The sequence below is a fragment of the Musca vetustissima genome, unplaced genomic scaffold (genome assembly GCF_032173495.1).
Source record: "Musca vetustissima isolate MV318-11 ecotype Yass unplaced genomic scaffold, APGP_CSIRO_Mvet_v1 utg99353, whole genome shotgun sequence".
Classification (NCBI taxonomy): Eukaryota; Metazoa; Arthropoda; class Insecta; order Diptera; family Muscidae; genus Musca; species Musca vetustissima.
In genome coordinates, this window is record NW_026883433.1 from 29,546 (window position 1) to 48,435 (window position 18,890).

The window sequence follows — 18,890 nt, forward strand, 5'->3', positions numbered from 1 at the left end:
ATTTTTTATCGATGCTTTTCTTTGTTTGTTTGTTTTTTTCTACTTGAGAGGGTATGTTGTTTTCGATGCGATAATAAAATAACGACTGACTCTCTGTATTGAACGCGATTGAATGTAAAGTTAATCGTAAACTTGACCGAAAACTTTTTCATTAATTTCAAATAATATTTGTTCGAAGATCGGCGTATGTAGATTGTGGTGAAATTCATTATCAATAATGTTTGTTCGTGTTGGACACTGTTATAACTGATATACGAGTATATGGCTATCGTGTTACGAGGGTAGATCTGCCAGGTGACTGACACATTCTATTTGGCCCTCAAAAATATTCTTTAATGAAATAACTATGCTGTGTGGTCTTCTTTATAAAAAATATTCTTTAAAAACATATTCCATGAAAAATATTCGCATGGCTTGTGTTGGTAAAGTCGGACAGTGCCGACTATATGATACCCTTCACCACTTTGTGTTTATTCAACAGATGGTTAGGTTATACTAATTTCAGTATGTTGTATGCATATCGGCCACATTTTGATTTCTTGGTGCGTAATTTACTTAAAATCGGGAGAAAATATATATGGTAGCTCTATCCAAATTTGTAGCGACTTCAACAAAACTTTCCGCATGCTAAGTTATATTAACTTTAGTACGTTGTGCAAAATTTTGTGTCAATCGACATAACGTTGGGTCTTTGGTGTACCATTTAACTAAAATCGGACGAAACTATTTATGGGAGCTATATTTAAATCTGGACCGATTTTCAGGAAACTTGGCTGACATCATTCTAGACTCAATTCAGTACGTTTCGTGCCAATCGAAAGATATATAGGGTCTTTGGTGCACCATTTACATTAAATCGGACGAAAATATATATGGGAGCTATATCAAAATCTGGACCGATTTTCAGAAAACTTAACACACATCATTCTAGACCTAATTCATTACGCTGTAAAAAAAATTTCGTGCAAATCGAAAGATATATAGGGACTTTGGTGCAACATTTACATTCAATCGGACGAAAATATATATGGGAGCTATATCTAAATCTGAACCGATTTTTCCCAATTTCAATAGGGTACGTCCTTGGGCCAAACAAATGATGAATGAATTTCATCCAAATCGGATTATAAATGCGACTTGTACTTTGTTTACAATTAAACATCTACAGCTGACAAAAATTTTCTTTAAAAAATCCACGCCTGATAAAAATTTTCTTTAAAAAATCCACGCCTGACAAAAATTTTCTTTAAAAAATCCGTGCCTGATAAAAATTTTCTTTAAAAAATCCACGCCTGACAAAAATTTTCTTTAAAAAATCCACGCCTGATAAAAATTTTCTTTAAAAAATCCACGCCTGACAAAAATTTTCTTTAAAAAATCCACGCCTGACAAAAATTTTCTTTAAAAAATCCACGCCTGACAAAAATTTTTTTTAAAAAATCCACGCCTGACAAAAATTTTCTTTAAAAATTCCACACCTGACAAAAATTATCTTTAAAAAATCCACGCCTGACAAAAAAATTCTTTAAAAAATCCACGCCTGACAAAAAAATTCTTTAAAAAATCCACGCCTGAAAAAAGTCTTTAAAAAATCCACGCCTGAAAAAAAAATATTTAAAAAATCCACGGCTGAAAAAAAATATTTATAAAATCCACGCCTGACCAAAAAATGCTTTAAAAAATCCACGCCTGACCAAAAAATGCTTTAAAAAATCCACGCCTGACAAAAATTTCCTTTAGGAGTAAACATATACGTCATAGAATACAAATTTTGTCATTTTTCAAATGACAAAAGTCAGGGTCTATTTGACCCGCTAAATATTGACCGATTTTTATCATTGGGCCGAACCCATCCTACATGCAAAATTTCGTGCAGATTGGTCCATAACTGTGGCCTGTATCGTGTTTACAAATTATAATGGACCGTCTGTCCGGACACACATGTCTATATCGATTCAGCTAGTCGAGATATGACGGTATCGGTATACTTAAAGGTGGGTCTAGGACCAATATTTCAAATTCTTTAAACAATCCAAGCCTGACAAAAATATTCTCATAAAAATCCACGCCTGACAAAAATATTCTCTAAAAAATCCAAGCCTGACAAAAATATTCCGTCAAAAATCCACGCCTGACAAAAATATTCTTTAAAATATCCACGCCATGACAAAATATTCCTTAAAAAAATCCACTCATGTCTTTTTTTAAGTCCACGCGATCCCACGGTGATCATAAAAAAAATATTCTTTTAAGGGGACCCCCCTATTCTCGGGGTCAAAATTTTTTTTGATTTAATTCGAATCTACACTAATTCAAGAATGTCCCTACAAAATTTCAAGAGAAAATCTCAAGAACTCTTGAAAATATTGCCGATTTATTGTGTCGGCATCAAGTGACGGCTAAAGGGCTTCTCAAACTTTAAACGCGTTTTTCTCTTTTGCGAATGGCGGACACGATAACTCAAAAACTGATAACCCAATCGATTCCAAATTTTTACACGTTTCTCTGTGAGTGTATAGCTATCGTATGAACTAGGATAAAGCCAATCGGTGAAGATCTTCCTTATTTTTAACTTGTTTTTTTTTTTGTAAAAAATTGGCGATTTTCCAAAAATATTTTTTCAAAGGTCCGCCATTTTGTTAATTTTAATAATCCTAGTTCATACGAGAGCCAGACATGTACTATTTCTAACACCGTTGGAATTTTCGGATTCCGATGTTCCAGTAAGGAGTTATCATGCCCGCCATCAAAAATAAGGACTTTTCTTTAACTACAAAAAACACCAATAAAACAATAACAAAAATTTTTTGTAAATTATTTTTCTTCTCTTTTAAATCTTCAAATATATTTAAATCAAGAATGGGTGGGGTTCCCTTAAATGTCCACGCCTACGGTGATCCCAGAAAAAATATTCTTTTAAATGTCCACGCTTATGGTGATCCTTGAAAATATATTCTTTAAAAAATTCACGCCTGTGGTGATCTTTGATAAAATATTCTTTAAAATATCCACACCTACGGTGATCCTTGAAAAAACATTCTTTATAAAATCCAGGCCTACGGTGATCCTCGAAGAAATATTCTTTTAAAGATCCACGCCTTGGTGATCCTTGAAAAAATGTTCTTTAAAAAATCCAGTCCTACGGTGATCCTTGAAAATATATTCTTTGAAAGATCCACGCCTGTGGTGACCCTTGAAAAAATATTCTTTAATTCATGCCTGTATCGGTCATTTAAAAATCCCCGCCTTGTTTTGGTCCCTAACAAAATATTCTTTGAAAAGTCCAAAAAAGTATTGCCTAGCAAGAATTATATGTAAAATTAAAAATCGCCGTGTTTTAGTTTTTTAAAAGTTATCTTTTATTTAATTTCAAATTTATAGTTGTTTTGTTGGTTTTTTTTTTCTGTTAATTCATTCACATTCTTTTGTATATGGATTTTGATAGTTACAAAAGCTTTTACAGAAATAGAAAAATAAAATTTGATCATAAGAAATAGTTGATACATTCGTAATATGCTTCTATTCTATACTACAAAATATATACACAGAGAAAGAAGTCAAGAAAAAAAAACAAATATAAGAGCGAATTTGCCTGCCAATAGCCATTTCATACTCTTCGATTCGAAAAATAAATAAAAAAAACAAATTGCATTAGCTGCAAACGAATGACTGGATGATAAAAAGTGACATGTGACAGTGTGTGTGAGAGATTCGTGTTTTTTTGGAATCCAAGTTTTTTTGTTTCGTTTTATCTTAAATATTAATTAATTTCATGAACTAATTTGTTTATATTTCTTTTTGTTGCCCTCTTATATTTAAACTAAAAATAAAGAATTGGTTTCTCTGCAGATTTGTTGTTGCTGTTGTGCAAAATACAACATTTATGTAAGTTTTTTTTATTTTAAATAAATATATATTTTTATGTTCTTATAGTGTTACATTTTCATTCATCTTTGGTATTTCTATGGCTTTGCTTTTGTGTTCCACATTATTTATACTATTTTTTTTTTGTTTTCAAGATTTCCTTACAATTCATAACCATTTTGATTAATGTGTGTGTGTGTGTGAGAGAGTGCTTTATTTTATTTCTCATATCCTTAAAATTTCAAAACATTACAGGTTTATTTTTTACAAGGGTTATATTATAGTTTTATTTTTTTTTTAATTGTTGTTTTTATTATAAAATCAGTCTCAATACAAGCCATCTTAATATTTTTTATTTTTTTTTTGGTTTTTTGCCTAACGATTTTATTTTATGTTTGTATAATTGTTGTTGTTATTTATTTTGTGTATGTGAGTGTGTGTGTTTGTTTTTATAACATTAGCCTAATATTTTAACTAGAATATTATCATTTTGAAAGCTTAACTAAATATATTTTAGATTTCTTTTTCGATGGGCTTCTTAAGCATTAAACTTATATATCATTTATTTTTATTATTTAATTTACTTTGTTCCAATTGTTAGTTAGTAATAGTAAAATGTATTTTGTTATATTAAATTAGTGCTAAGAATTTAAATTTAGTTTCATCTATAAATATTGTGCATTATTTAATTTAATTTTAATTATTTTTATTTGTTTCCATAATAAGATATTGCTTTTGAAAAATATTTAGATTTTAGTTTTGTTGTATATGATTGATTTGAGATTTTTGTTTTTTTTCTAACTTAATGGCAAAGATGGTGTGAAATGAGTGTGATTGTGGGACAGTGGTTTCAAAATTAACAATGCAATACAGGGTAAGATAAAACCAGTGAGCGGAGCAGTGTAGTCGGACGGGGCCGACCATACGATACCCTACACAACTACCACGGAACTCAAAATTTCTGCGGATGTATATTCCGAGCCTGGGCAATAATTCGTGATATTTGCACCCTCTTGCCAAACTGACATATTTTCCGAATATTACGAGTATTCAGTACAGCTATTGTCCAGATTCCCTTCACCGTGGGTTGTGTTGTGATGTTCGGCTTTCATTTGTGGTCTATAGATCGACTCGATAATAACACAAAAAAAAATAAGTTTTCGGTCCACTTCATTCCAAAATTATTATCTGATCATCACCGAAAATTATAGGCGTTATCCTTGACCATAATTGGAACCTCATGGAACATTTCAAAGCGATCAGCGCTATAGTTCCTCTCTCTAGAGTTATAATGAGTTACTAAATAATATACGAATACGAAGATACCTGTAAATTTTAGGTGTAACTCCCACATCCGAGCACATACAACAATATAATTGGTATTAATTTAAAGGGCAACCACTCCACTTGGATATAATATAAACTTTTCGGGTCTATGTCCTTCAGGGGTAAATATATACGCTATAGAATATAAATTTTGTAATTTTTCACACAAAGTCAGGGTCCATTTGACCCACTAAATATTGACCGATCTTTATGAAAACAGGCATGCTTATTCTTTGGCCTGATCCCCTTCTCCATCGAAAATTTCACGAAGTTTGGGCCATAATTGCGGCCTCTGGAGCGACCAGAAAAACCGACAAAAATTTAGTATTTGGTCCATTTCATCCCCTAAATATTAATCGATCTTTCCCAAAAATAGGGGTCTTCATTGGCCAGAACCCATCCTACATGCAAAATTTCGTGAAGATTGGTCCATAACTGTGGCCTGTATCGTGTTTACAAATTATAATGGACAGACGGACGGACACACATGTCTAAATCGACTTAGCTAGTCGAGATATGACGATCGGTATACTTAAAGGTGAGTCTAGGACCAATATTTCGCGGCGTTACAAACTTTTGGGGCTGCACAAAGCTATAATACCCTGACAACATAGTTGTGTAGGGTATAAAAACAGCAACAAAATCTAACGCCATAATTTATATACCCACCACCATAGTATGGAGGGTATATTAATTTTGTCATTCCGTTTGTAACTCATCGAAATATTCATTTCCGACCCTATAAAGTATATATATATATATATATTCTTGATCAGGGTAAAATTCTAAGACGATCTAGCCATGTCCGTCCGTCTGTTGTAATCACGCTATCTTCTGAAGAAATTGAGATAGGGTGCTGAAATTTTGCATAGGGTTGTCTTTTGTCTGCAAGCTCGAAGATGGGGTATATCGGTCCACTTTTAAGCATAGCTCCCATATAAGGGTACCCCCCAATTTTCGGTATTTTAGGGTTCTTGAGCGCGGTTTTCAACCGAATTCACTGAAATTTGGTACATTGGGTTCTTATTGGGTACTAAATGTCTACACAAAAAATTATACATATAGGTCTACTTTTTCTGGTAGCCCCCATATAAGGGTACCTCCCAATTTTCAGTTTTTGAAGGGTTTTGACCGGATTTTTTCACCGAATTGGCTGCAATTTAGTAATTTGAGTTCTTATTGGGTAGCAAATCTCTATACTAAAAATTAAAAATATAGGTCAATTTTTTCGGGTAGCCCCCATATAGGGGTACCGCAAAATTTTCGGTATTTTAGGGTTCTTGAGGGCGTTTTTCAACCGAATTCCTTGAAATTTGGTATTTTGTAGTCGTATATGGTAACAAATCTCCCTACCAAAATTTATTAATAGTCAACCTCTTTTTGGGGGTAGTCCCCATATAACCCAATTTTTTATATTAAAATAATTATCTGATTTTTCCGCATTTTGGTTTTGGTTCTAACACTCTGTTGTTTTTCAACCGAATTCGCTGAAATTTGGTACATTGGGTTCTTTTTGGGTACGAAATATCTCAAAAAAAAAAAAAAAAAATATTAACATCGGCCCATTTTTTCGGGTAGCCCCCATATAACGGTACCTTCTAATTTTCAGTATTTTGGGGCGTTTTGATCGCATTTTTCCACCGAATTGGCTGCAATTTAGTATTTTGAGTTCTTAATAGGTACCAAATCTCTCCACAAAAAATTATAAATATAGGTCCAATTTTTCTGGTAGCCCCATATAAGGGTACCCCCCAATTTTCGGTATTTTAGGGTTCTTGAGCGCGGTTTTCAACCGAATTCGCTGAAATTTGGTACATTGGGTTCTTATTGGGTACCAAATATCTCCAATAAAAATTATAAATATAAGTCCATTTTTTCTGGTACCCCCAAATTTCGGTATTATGAGGTACTTGAGCGCGTTTTTCAACCTAATTCCTTGAAATTTGGTATTTTGTAGCCGTATATGGTAACATATCTCCCTACCAAAATTTATTATTAGTCAACCTCTTTTCGGGGGTAGTCCCCATATAACCCAATTTTTTATATTAAAATAATTATCTGATTTTTCCGCGTTTTGGTTTTGGTTCTAACACTCTGTTGTAATCATTTCACCTGCGAAGGATATCGAGATAAAAAAAAACTAGAACGTACGGTTTGATAATGAACTATATGTGAACAATAGCCCGCATTTAGGCTTAGCCGTAGCCCCTGTGTGGGAGGTACCAGAAGGCATGGACCGATATTCCCCAAATTCGGATTTGAACTAAGTTTGGAAGAAATAATAAGATGGGATGAAATCAAATTTTTTTGAAACGTATGTGGTCCAAAGAAACATGGGGTCTAGAACTAATATTTCGATGAGACACATTTTCACCGTGTGAAAGTGTATACACACTAATTAGCCATAAGGCTGAGGGTATAATTTTCTATTAAAAATTATGGTTTACATAATCGGTTTGTAGAAATGTCGGTATAGGTCCATTTTTTGGTATGTTCCCTATATTTTCATTTCAAGTAGCTGGCAGTATATCTATGTATCCAAAGTTCGGCCCGGCGAACTTAACGATTTTTTACTTGTTATTTTTTTTTTAAATTTTATTGAATGAAAGAAAACAATGTCGGAAATAGCATCGAGTTTTTGAATAAGTTTAGATTTGTTCGAATTGGTCTCCTTTGGCACGAAGTATGGCCTTCAAACGGCCAATGAAACCGTCACACGCTGCCTGCATGTTGCCCTGCGGTAATTTGGCCCATTCACGGCGAAGCGATTGCTTGAGGTGATCGACACTTTGGTACAAAGTACTCCAGACACAATAGTCCAACGGATTGGTATACGGAGATTTTAGTGTTCATGAAGCGAGGAACCTCATGTTGTAACTATGTGCCCAAGGCTTTAAAACATCCTCCAGAATATTTTCGCGATAATATTCGGCATTTATTCTGATGCCAAGGTCGATTAATACAAGCGGAGAGCGATCATCGGCTGTTATGACGGCCCACACCATCACCATGGTTGAGTTCTGGTGGCCAACCAAAGGTGCACATTTTCAGCTGACCTGTTTGGCAACGCGATAATTTTGTTTAGTTACAAACTGCTGGACAACAAAGGTCTTCTCATCGGAGAAAAACAAATTCGGCAGTTCGCCACTTTTGGCCAAGCGAAGCAACTATTTAGCTCTTTTGATACTATATTCTTTCTGTGGCGGTACAAGTTCTTGCACTTTTTGACATTTCAATGGCTTTACCCCGAACACATTGTTCAATATTTGTCCCGATCTCATTTTTCAATATTTGGAATATTGCGATATGTTCAGCTCACGAGCCATTTTTATTCCGAGCCTGCGAAATATTTCGCGATATTTGCACTCCTGCAGCATCATATTGGCCTTCATTATCATGACAGTGATTCGAATTTTTCGGACTATTTCATTCGATAATGATCGAATATTTTAGGTGTCGACCTTGGCCGTAACCTGAACCTCATGCAAAATTTCCTAGCCATCAGCTCTACATTTCCGTCCTTTAGTTTGGTAATGGCAAGAATAAACCATATTACGATACATAGACCCCTTGTAAAAATTAAAAATGTTCACCGAAAAATGTCATGCCTTTTCCATGGTCAAACCTCTTTTTCTGTGTAAAATTTCGTGATGTTCGTGTCATAATTGTGGCATCTAGAGCGACCGGAAAACAAACATGTTTGGTCCATTTCATCCCCTAAAAACTAATCGATCATTATCAATATTGGTCTTCTTTGACTAGAACCGGTCCTACATGAAAAATGTTCGTGATGGTTTGTCCATAATTTTGGCCTGATGATGTTCATAATTAAAAATAAATTACAAGATAAACCTTAAGACAATTATGTAGAAATACTCTTTAGGTTCCGATATGGTAACTACTCCTTTTCATTCGAACTTCCAGTTTTACTGATTTTTCACGATGGTTACCTGCTGGATATGATTTTTTGCAGAAAACATGTTTGTAGTCATTAATTTCTGAACAGTTTATAATGCACATAAGGACCGAACACGTATACGGTATATATCTTTTGTTTCTGTTATGGTAGCTATTCCTTTTCATTAAAACTTCAATTCTTATTAATTTATGCTTTTACCTATGGAACGTAGGGCATGATAGATTCCAAGCAACGTCTCTGATTGGCTTTAACATGGCAAAGCCTAGGCTTATCTTGATCCCTTTTTCATCTCAATTGGGGACACTGACCTCCCTCGGTGTCACCTGGGGTAACTATTTTCATCACCCGTTGAAATAGTGAGCTGATATGCGCCGCGAGTTCACTCATAAGAACTATAAAAAATGGGTTGAGGCGTCGGGTTAGTTGCCACACTCGGAAAACCCCTCTTACTATGAAAAAGCAACGAAAAGAAAACCAAACCCCCCTAATGTTGACGACCCCCCCAAAACGTATAAAGGACCACGATCTGCGAATCTGCACTTGGAATGTGAGCACGTTGTACAGAACAGGCGCATTTTTTGCTTTGGCGGATGTACTCAAGAAGAGCAATGCCGATATTATTGCCTTACAGGAAATGCGATGGAAAGGGACTGGTGTAAGTAAATCAGATGATTACGCCCTGTATTATAGATGCCATGAAACGAGATATGAATTTGGATGCGGATTTATGGTTTACAGGAGAATAAAAGACCTCGTCTACAGATTCACTACGATAGATGAGCGAATTGCAATAATCCGCATAAAAGCGAAGTTCTTCTACATCAGTCTTATTTGCGCCCATGCTTCGACTGAAGACAAAGATAAGCAGACCAAAGACATATTTTATGAGGGCCTAGAAACAGCATATGGCCGTTGCCCTAGCCATGACATTCAAATTCTGCTAGGAGATTTTAATGCAAAAATCGGAAGGGAAATAACATTGGCCCCACCGTCGGAAAATTCAGCCGCCATGAAGAAACATCAGACAACGGCATGAGGTTGATTGACTTCGCAGCAAAAAAAAAAAAAAAAAAAAAAAAAATGGTAGTTAGCAGCTCCAGATTCAAGCATCTCGATATACACAAGGCCACTTGGATTTCTCCCGATCGAATAACGAGAAATCAAATCCATCATGTTGTGATAGACGGAAGGCATTCATCCAGTGTTCGATCGATCCGAGGCGATATTCGCAGAAACTCATCCGCTCATCTTACCCAACTGGTCGACAAAAGTACTCCTTGTCCCGATAATAATATGGAAGCACAATGACAGAGAATTGCCCTTTCCCTACAAACTGCAGCAAAAGCAACACTTTGGTACCAAAGACCACTATCAAGAAATCCGTGGTACGATCAGTAGTGTTGTAATACTACTGATATGAAAAACGTAGCTTATATGGCAACCCTGCAGACAGTAGCAACACGTAATGCGATGTAGAATTATCGGGAGAAAAGGAGAGAGGAGAAACGTATTTTCAGAAACAACAAGAAAAACTTGAGGGTGAGAAAATCGAGATGTACAGGAGTTAGAATGAAGTCCGGAAATTTTACCAACGAGTAAAACACCAAACCGAAGGCTTTGGTGCAGTCACATCCTCCTGTAGAGGTGAAGAAGGAAACCTACTGACAGATACAGACAGCGTGGTGAGGATCTAGAAGGAATATTTTAAAAAACTTCTCGTATCAAATAGTAGCTGTGAAGAGGATACCCCAGAACCAATAAAAGATGACGGTGTAGAGTGTAGAGTGTAGAGTATACCACCTAGCCTAGATGAGGTCAGAATAGTAACCGATGCAGGAGCCGATGAGTTAATAGCCGAACTATTCAAGACCGGTGTTCAGATGATGGTTAGGAGCATGCACCATGTGATTAGTACAATTTTGCTAAAGGAATGCATGCCCAATGATTTGAACCTCAGCATCCTGTGTCCCGGGCACAAAAAAGAAGACAAGACGTTATTTATCAACTATAGAGGAATTAGTCACCTTCCCATCGCATATAAAGTGCTATCCAGTGTACAGTGTGAACGACTGAAGCCAATGGTCAATGATATTATTGGACCATACCAATGGTGCTTCAGGCCTGGCAATTCCACCATAGAGCAGATTTTCACTCTGCGCAAAATCCCAAAAAAATACTAACGAAAACACATCGACACAATTCAGGTATTCGTCGACTACATTCGTCGTTGGTACTTCCGCAAGCAGATGGGCAGCTCTTGGAGTGATTAAAAGGAAAATTCTCCGAAAGAAGTACGGACCGATCTGCGTCGACGGTGAACATCGGCGTGGAATGAACCACGAGCTATACAATCTATAGACGTACATCGACATAGTCAGTCATATCGAGCTGCAGCTACTACGGTGGCTATGCCATGTTGTGCGAAAGGATGAGGATACCCCAGCTCAACAGGCATGTAAAAGCGAGCCTACTGATGGTTCACACAGAAGGCGAAGGTCATGAAGTCGATGGAAAGATCAAGTGGAGAATGACATATCAAATATTATATTATCTTTTTTATGTATATATGGGGTTTTTTTTTGGGTCGAGAAGGGCGTTTCATAGATATTTTAACTATTGTGTCCTATTTTCTATGAAAAATGAGGTTATAGGGATTTTTTTGTGTAAAGTGGGAGACTCGATTGTCGAGATAGACCTATCATTCCTTCATCCTAGGTGTTGAATATAATCAAATTTTTTGACTCCATACAAATTGACCCGCCTTAATACATATATATACCACCTGTTGGCCTTAATAAACATCTCAAAAATATAATTTAAAATTCCTTTGACAAATTGAGGTCAAATGAGGGGCATGAAAGGACAATGATCATAATGACAATATGACACATTCAACATGATTTGTTTGTGTGGGTGTATATGATAACATAATCAATGAAATAAGGATGACATGAAGATTAATTTGTAATTTCTTGTTAATTGTTTTTGTTCTTGTTAATTTTTGTTGTTGTTGTCGTAATAATAATAACAAACACAGCGCAAATTGTTGAGCACACCATTATGTTTTTGTTTTTTGTTTTTTTTCTATTATTTATTATTTTAATAGCTAATTGTTGTTTAATCTAATAATTTATCTAAGTATTGTATTTTGTGTTACCTATTATACAAGGGATTGGGGAGGGAAATGGAGAAGGGGGTACTCATATAATTGATATCAATAAGGGTTTTCTGGTATTTTACATGACAATTTTCTGGTCGAAGGACCTCTAATAAAATCCTTTCGTCTTTTAAAGCAGATTTTCTAAACATTTTATTCGTCTACAAAGAAACATTTGGGTTTTACAATTTTACTTACTTTCTGGCATTCGGTGAGAAGATTTATTGGACTTCTATATAAAGACCTTCTGTTCAGCAATATAAAGACATATTATAAAGTTGGATAGTTCCGGAATGAACTAGTACATTGGAACTATTCCGATAAAGGAACAGTAGGAACCAGTTTCAGTACATTAGTTAATTTTTCATGATCTCGTTCCTTTATTTTACCTCAGTCCTTTATTTTACCTCATTCCTTTATTCCCATATTCTTTATTCGTTATCGTTCGTTAATTTAGAAAATTAAAATAGATAAATATTTTTTTTTTCGCGTATCGTCCTGCAGTTAGTTTCTGTAGCTTCCGAATATTTTACTTTTCATTTTTGCTCAATATGTTTACCTGTTCATGTATCTACGAATCAACGCGGAACTACGTAAATAAAACAGAAAAATAATTATGAAAAAGAGAGATTTAAATGAACTAACTGAACTATGAGTCGGAACTCTATGGAATAAAGGAACTATGTGGAGCAAAAGAACTATATGGAGAAAAGAAACTATATTTCTTTTTAAAAAAAATAAAAGGAAAAAAACGATCCGTTCCGAGAACTAGGTTGCCAAACTTTAGTCGGAACTGTATGGAGCAAAGGAACAATGTGAACCGAAGGAACTATATGCAGGAAATGAACTATATTAAGGAACTAGTTCCTTTTTAAAGGAACTGGATAGATGGTTCCGCTCCGTAAACTAGATTGTTCAACTTTTGTTCTATACTAAGACTTTCTCCATGATCATCTTTGTACTTCTATAACCCCCTCAATGACCATCTCACCATATATAATAAGGCCTTCTATCCATTTTGGTACTATGGGATTAACTTGTGGGTACTTTATTTCACTCCTGGGCCATAAAAAAGCCTTATGCTAAGAAGACCTTCTGACTTTCTAGAATACACTTCGGTTTTCTATATGAGGAAATTTGTTTCTATAGAAGAAAATCAGTGAAATACCTTTTGTCCTTATAATAAGGTATTCTGTTTTTCTGAGGGAAGAACTTTACTTATTCTTAAGAAGATCAACGCTCTTTTATACGTGGGACTAAAGTTGACCTATAAGAAGGTCTGCTATAAAGGAATTATATAAGAAGACTTATTTGTTTTTTACAAAACATAAAAATAGTCTGGTCTTTTATTGGATGTTGGTCTTCTATAAGAGGGAATTATGCTATAAGAGCAGGAGTTATATAAGGGGAATTTGGGGTTTCTCTTAGAAGAGATTCTGTTATTTTGTTATGGGAAGTCCTGTTCTTATACAAGAGAAGAACCTCTATGATTCCACGAGAGAATTATGACAATTTATGAGAAGTAGTCATATAAGGGGAATTTCAGCTCTCTATTAGAAGAGCTTCTGCTTTTCTATAGGGAGATCTACTCTTATGCAAAAAAAGGACCGTTGGTCTTCCATGTGCAGACTTTCTGGTCTTCTCTAAAAAAAATGGTTTTCCATGAGCAGATTTTCTGGTCTTCTATTAGAAAACCATCTGGTATTCAATGATCAGATATTCTGGTCATCTATGAGAATACCTTCTTGTATTATATTAGAATTTCTCATATTATGGTCTTCTATTAGACTACTTTCTTGCTTTTAATTGGTAGATATTCTGGTCATCTATGGGAAGATCTTCCGGTATTACATGAGAATAATTTCTTTTTAATAAGAAGTCCTTCTGATGTTTTGTGAAAAGAACTTCTGATCTTCTGTGAGAATAACTTCTAGGCTTCTATGAACAGACCTTTTGAGTCTTCTGTGAGATAAACTTCTGGACTTGTTTCTGATATTTTGTGAGAAAATCCTCAGGAAAAAATTCTATTCTATGAGAAGATCTTCCGACCTTCCATAAGAAGGCCTTCTGGTCTTCAATAGGCAGATCTTCTATTACACTACAATCTCGTCTTTTATGAGAAGATCTTCTGGTGTTCTGTGAGAAGACGAAGATCAGATGCTTCCATGAGGGGCCCTCCTGATTGCTATTCTAGCCTTCTGTGAGAATAACTTCTGATCTTCTATAGCCAGTTCTTCTGATCTTCTATGAAAATATTATCTCGTCTTTTATGAGAAGATCTTCAGGTGTTCTGGGAGAAAAACCTCAGGTGTTCTATGACAAGCCCTTCTGATTTGCTATGAGAATATATTCTGGTCTTCTGTAAGAAGAACTTCTGGTATGGCAGATCTTCTGGCTTCTATAAGGCTTTTTGAGGATAACATTTGATCTTCCTTTCTCGTAATCTACAATAAGACCTTTCTGTTTTCCGTTGAAACAACCTTCAGATTTTCATTGAAATAACCTTCTGTCCTTCTAGAAAAATACATTCTGGTCTTCATTCGTCTGAAAAAAAGAAAAAACTTCTCGTAATCTACAATAAGACCTTTTGATCGCCTATAAGTAGGTCTTCTGGTCTTCTATGATAATACCTCGTCTTTTATGAGAATATCTTCAGGTGTTCTGTGAGAAGAACCTCTGGTGTTCTATGACAAGCCCTTCTGATCTGCTATGAGAATAAATTCTCGTCTGTAAGAAGAACTTCTGGTATTTTATGAGCAGATCTTCTGTCTTCTATAAGGCTTTTTGAGGATAAAATTTGATCTTCTGTAAAAAAAGCTTCTCGTAATCTACAATAAGACCTTCTGGTCATCTATAAGAAGGTCTGTTTTCCGTTGAAACAACCTTCAGATTTTCATCGAAAGAACCTTCTGTCCTTCTAGAAAAATACATTCTGGTCTTCATTCGTCTGAAGAATAACTATTAATCTTCTGTAAGAAAAACTTCTCGTAATCTACAAATAAGGCCTTCTGGTCTTTTATAAGAAGGTTTTCTGGACTTCTATTTTCTGTTTTCCGTTGAAACAACCTTCAGATTGATACATTCTGGTCTTCATTCGTCTGAACAATAACTATTAATCTTCTGTAAGAAAAATCTACAATAAGACCTTCTGGTCGCCTATTAGTAGGTCTTCTGGTCTTCTATGATAATACTTTCTGTTTTCCGTTGAGTTTTTCTCTGAAAGGACCTTCTATCCTTCTGGAAAAATACATTCTTGTCTCCTGCAAGAAAAGTTTCAGTAAGAAGATCTTCTGGTCATCTATAAGAAAACATTCTGGATTGATATAAGTAGACATGGAGACCTTTAATGATACCCTATTGCCTTTTAGACTTAAAAAAAATCTGCTGATCTTCGGTCTCGTCTCATATATGAGTTGTTTATTTTGAAAGTGCTTTAAGTCAATTTCTTCTTATATTGAGATATTTATAGGGTTGGTAAGTTGTATAATTAGGGATAGGGTCTTGTCACCGCAACCATCGATTTGTATCACAAATGAAATCATTAGTAGTTGGGCCATTTGTGGAGCACAGCTGGAGCTACACGCCCCCGATGTTGAGGACAGTTTCATGTGATCGATTTCTGGACCTCAAATAGTACCTGCTCATCCAAGAATATGTCAAATCTCCGATGGCTTAAACGGGTCTCATCCAATTTTTCGTCCACATGATCTGTGTCAATACCTTTTTGTTTGTGGCTTTGTACCCTTAAACAAGATATAATGTGTTTTGTAATCTTTTCTGGAAACCCGAGATTTGTATCACAAACTAAAATGGACTTAGAGCACTTTCAAAATAAACGAATCACATAAATATTTTTTCTGGTCTTTTATCAGAAGAATTTATAAAGTTGTGTATATCAACTATCTATGGTAGGGGTAAGGGGTTGAAGGAGTGGAATATTGGAAGTGGGTTATTATTATTATCTAAAACTATGTATTTGAAAAAAACAAACTCTGCTTCTTCTTTTTCTTCTTAAGTATTAACTATTTTCGTTAAGTGAAATTCAAATAGTCACAACATTTGAACAATACTTAACGAATAAATATCTAAAATGTGAATAGGTATCTATGTGGGTGTGGGTGTGAGTGAGTATTTAATTCTATAAAACGTGTGTTTCATTTCTTAACCGATTAACTTATTATATAATACCACAATATGTACGTTTTAGTGCCAATTTTCGAAAGTTTATCTTATCATTGTCTATAGGCTATACGATTTTTTAATAAAGAAAAACTTTCCTTTTAGAACTATATATGTACGAAGGACAAAATCAATTCCACTTTGTAGTTAAGTTATCGTCACTATAAATATATTTAACTGCACATACACACAAACATGTAAGAGTGTGGGAATGTTTTTTTTTTTTTTGGGTGAAAAAATATGTAGAAAGGAAGATGTTCTTAAGTAGCTAAATATTCTATATTTAATATTCTAAATATTTACAATTATACACTAATTTTAGTAATTTTGTTTTTGTTTTGTGGTTGTTGTTGTTATTTATATTGCTACTTATCTATGGGAATATTTTCAATGTGGTTAACAAGCTCCTATAAAAAAACCAAACATACTACTTCTTGGCATACATACATCCGGCCCATGTATGCCACTTCAATCACTGGCTAAGTCATCTCCAATCAAACTACGATCCATGCCCTTCCAATTGCTGGTGCTCATTTCGGCTGCCGTTATACCATAGGCCTCACTGGGAAGACGTTTCTGACGACACAATGCCAGTCGGGTCTTGTTCGGCGATGTTGGCTGCAACAGCGGCGATGATGCCTGTGGCGAATCCATGTCATCGGTATTTTCCTCGGGACAACTATCCGATGGCGAAACAATACGTTCGCGGGTTTTAATCGATTTTTCAAGGCGTCGTAAAAATCTGTGGAAAGTAAACAATAATAAAAAATATTTTTTTTCTTGGTTGGTGGGTCTTACCTTATTTGAATTCCAATGGCTCTTAAGCGATTTATTTTACATTTAGGTTTAGGCGGATCCTCCTCCTTAACAATGCTGGGTGAAATTCGTCTCAAGATTGACTGGAAGAAAACATGAAAAATAAAATGAGTTCTTCTACCGGAACAGCAGCACGGCTGTTTTATACGAGAACGGAATATCTTCTTAGAGCTGAGCGATTCTTCATAGAAGAGCTGAAGGTCTTATTCTCCTTCATAGAAGAGCTGAAGGCCTTCTTCTCCTTCATAGAAGAGCTGAATGTCTTCTTCTCCTTCATAGAAGAGCTGAAGGTCTTCTTCTTCTTCATAGAAGAACTGAAGGTCTTCTTCTTCTTCATAGAAGAGCTGAAGGTCTTCTTCTTCATAGAAAGGTCTACTTCTTCAAGAAGAGCTGAAGGTCTTTTTCTTCCTCATAAGAGAGCTGAAGGTCTTCTTCTTTTTCTATATAGAAGAGCTGAAGGTCTTCTTCTGTTTCTTCATAGAAGAGCTGAAGGTCTTCTTCTTTTTCTTCATAGAAGAGCTGAAGGTCTTCTTTTTCTTCATAGAAGAGCTGAAGGTCTTCTTCTTCATAGAAGAGCTGAAGGTCTTCTTCTTCATAGAAGAGCTGAAGGTCTTCTTCTTCATAGAAGAGCAGAAGGTCTTCTTCATAGAAGAGCAGAAGATCTTCTTCTTCAGAGAAGAGCAGAAGGTCTTATTCTTCTTCATGGAAAAGCAGAAGGTCTTCTTCTTCATAGAAGAACCGAAGGTCTTTTTCTTCTTCATAGAAGAGCCGAAGGTCTTCTTCTTCATAGAAGAGCCGAAGGTTTTCTTCTTCACAAAGAGCTGAAGGTCTTGTTCTTCACAGAACAGCTGAAGGTCTTCTTCACAGAACAGCTGAAGGTCTTCTTTTTCATAGAAGAGCTGAAGGTCTTCTTCTTCATAGAAGAGCTGAAGGTCTTCTTCTTCATAGAAGAGTTGAAGGACTTCTTCTTCATAGAAGAGCTGAAGGTCTTCTTCATAGAAGAGCAGAAGGTCTTCTTCTTCATAGAAGAGCAGAATGTTTTCTTCTTCATAGAAGAGCTGAAGAACTTATTCTTCATAGAAGAGCTGAAGGTATTCTTATTGATTATTTTGAAATAATTTCTTTTGAATTAATGTAAATTGTGCCCCCATCGTTATATCTTGTTCACTGCCTTTATATACGTCTTTGAGTATTTCGTACTAAAGACAAAAGGTAGTAGCAAAATATAACGAGTAACTATGTCAAAGCGCCGCATTGTGACATCTTAGCTTTTAATAACACTCGTTCTTTGGTTCACGACCAGAAACCATCAAACCCTGTAGAAAAGGTAACTTTATATTGTTCCACGAACAACAATCCAATAAAAGAAAACCAAATCTACGTTTGGTCAAAAATTCTAAACAATTGTGGTTTTATTTCTCTTCTATTTCATATTTTGCATCAACGCAAACATTGGTCGAATCGAGCCGGATTGTTTTTGACGAAAACAAACCCCTCTCCTTTTGTTTCTCCTTTCACGAAGGAAAATATCGACATCGTCGAGAACAACAACTACAAAGATCCACGATCACCACAATCCAATAATTGTATTTATTTTAAAACATAAATTTCAACAACACAGGTATGTAC

At 35.2% G+C, this 18,890-nt stretch overlaps 1 protein-coding gene across 1 annotated transcript; it reads right to left on the minus strand.

Annotated features, from left to right (window-relative positions):
* Positions 1-16,913: 16,913 nt before the first annotated feature.
* LOC133330301 (uncharacterized) lies at positions 16,914-17,344 on the minus strand (the record flags this gene model as incomplete). The annotated part of the gene is made up of 2 exons (XM_061538748.1): positions 16,914-17,187; positions 17,244-17,344. Coding segments are annotated over 2 exons (375 nt in total), but the record flags the coding sequence as incomplete, so codon positions are not given.
* Between the last annotated feature and the right edge of the window lie 1,546 nt (positions 17,345-18,890).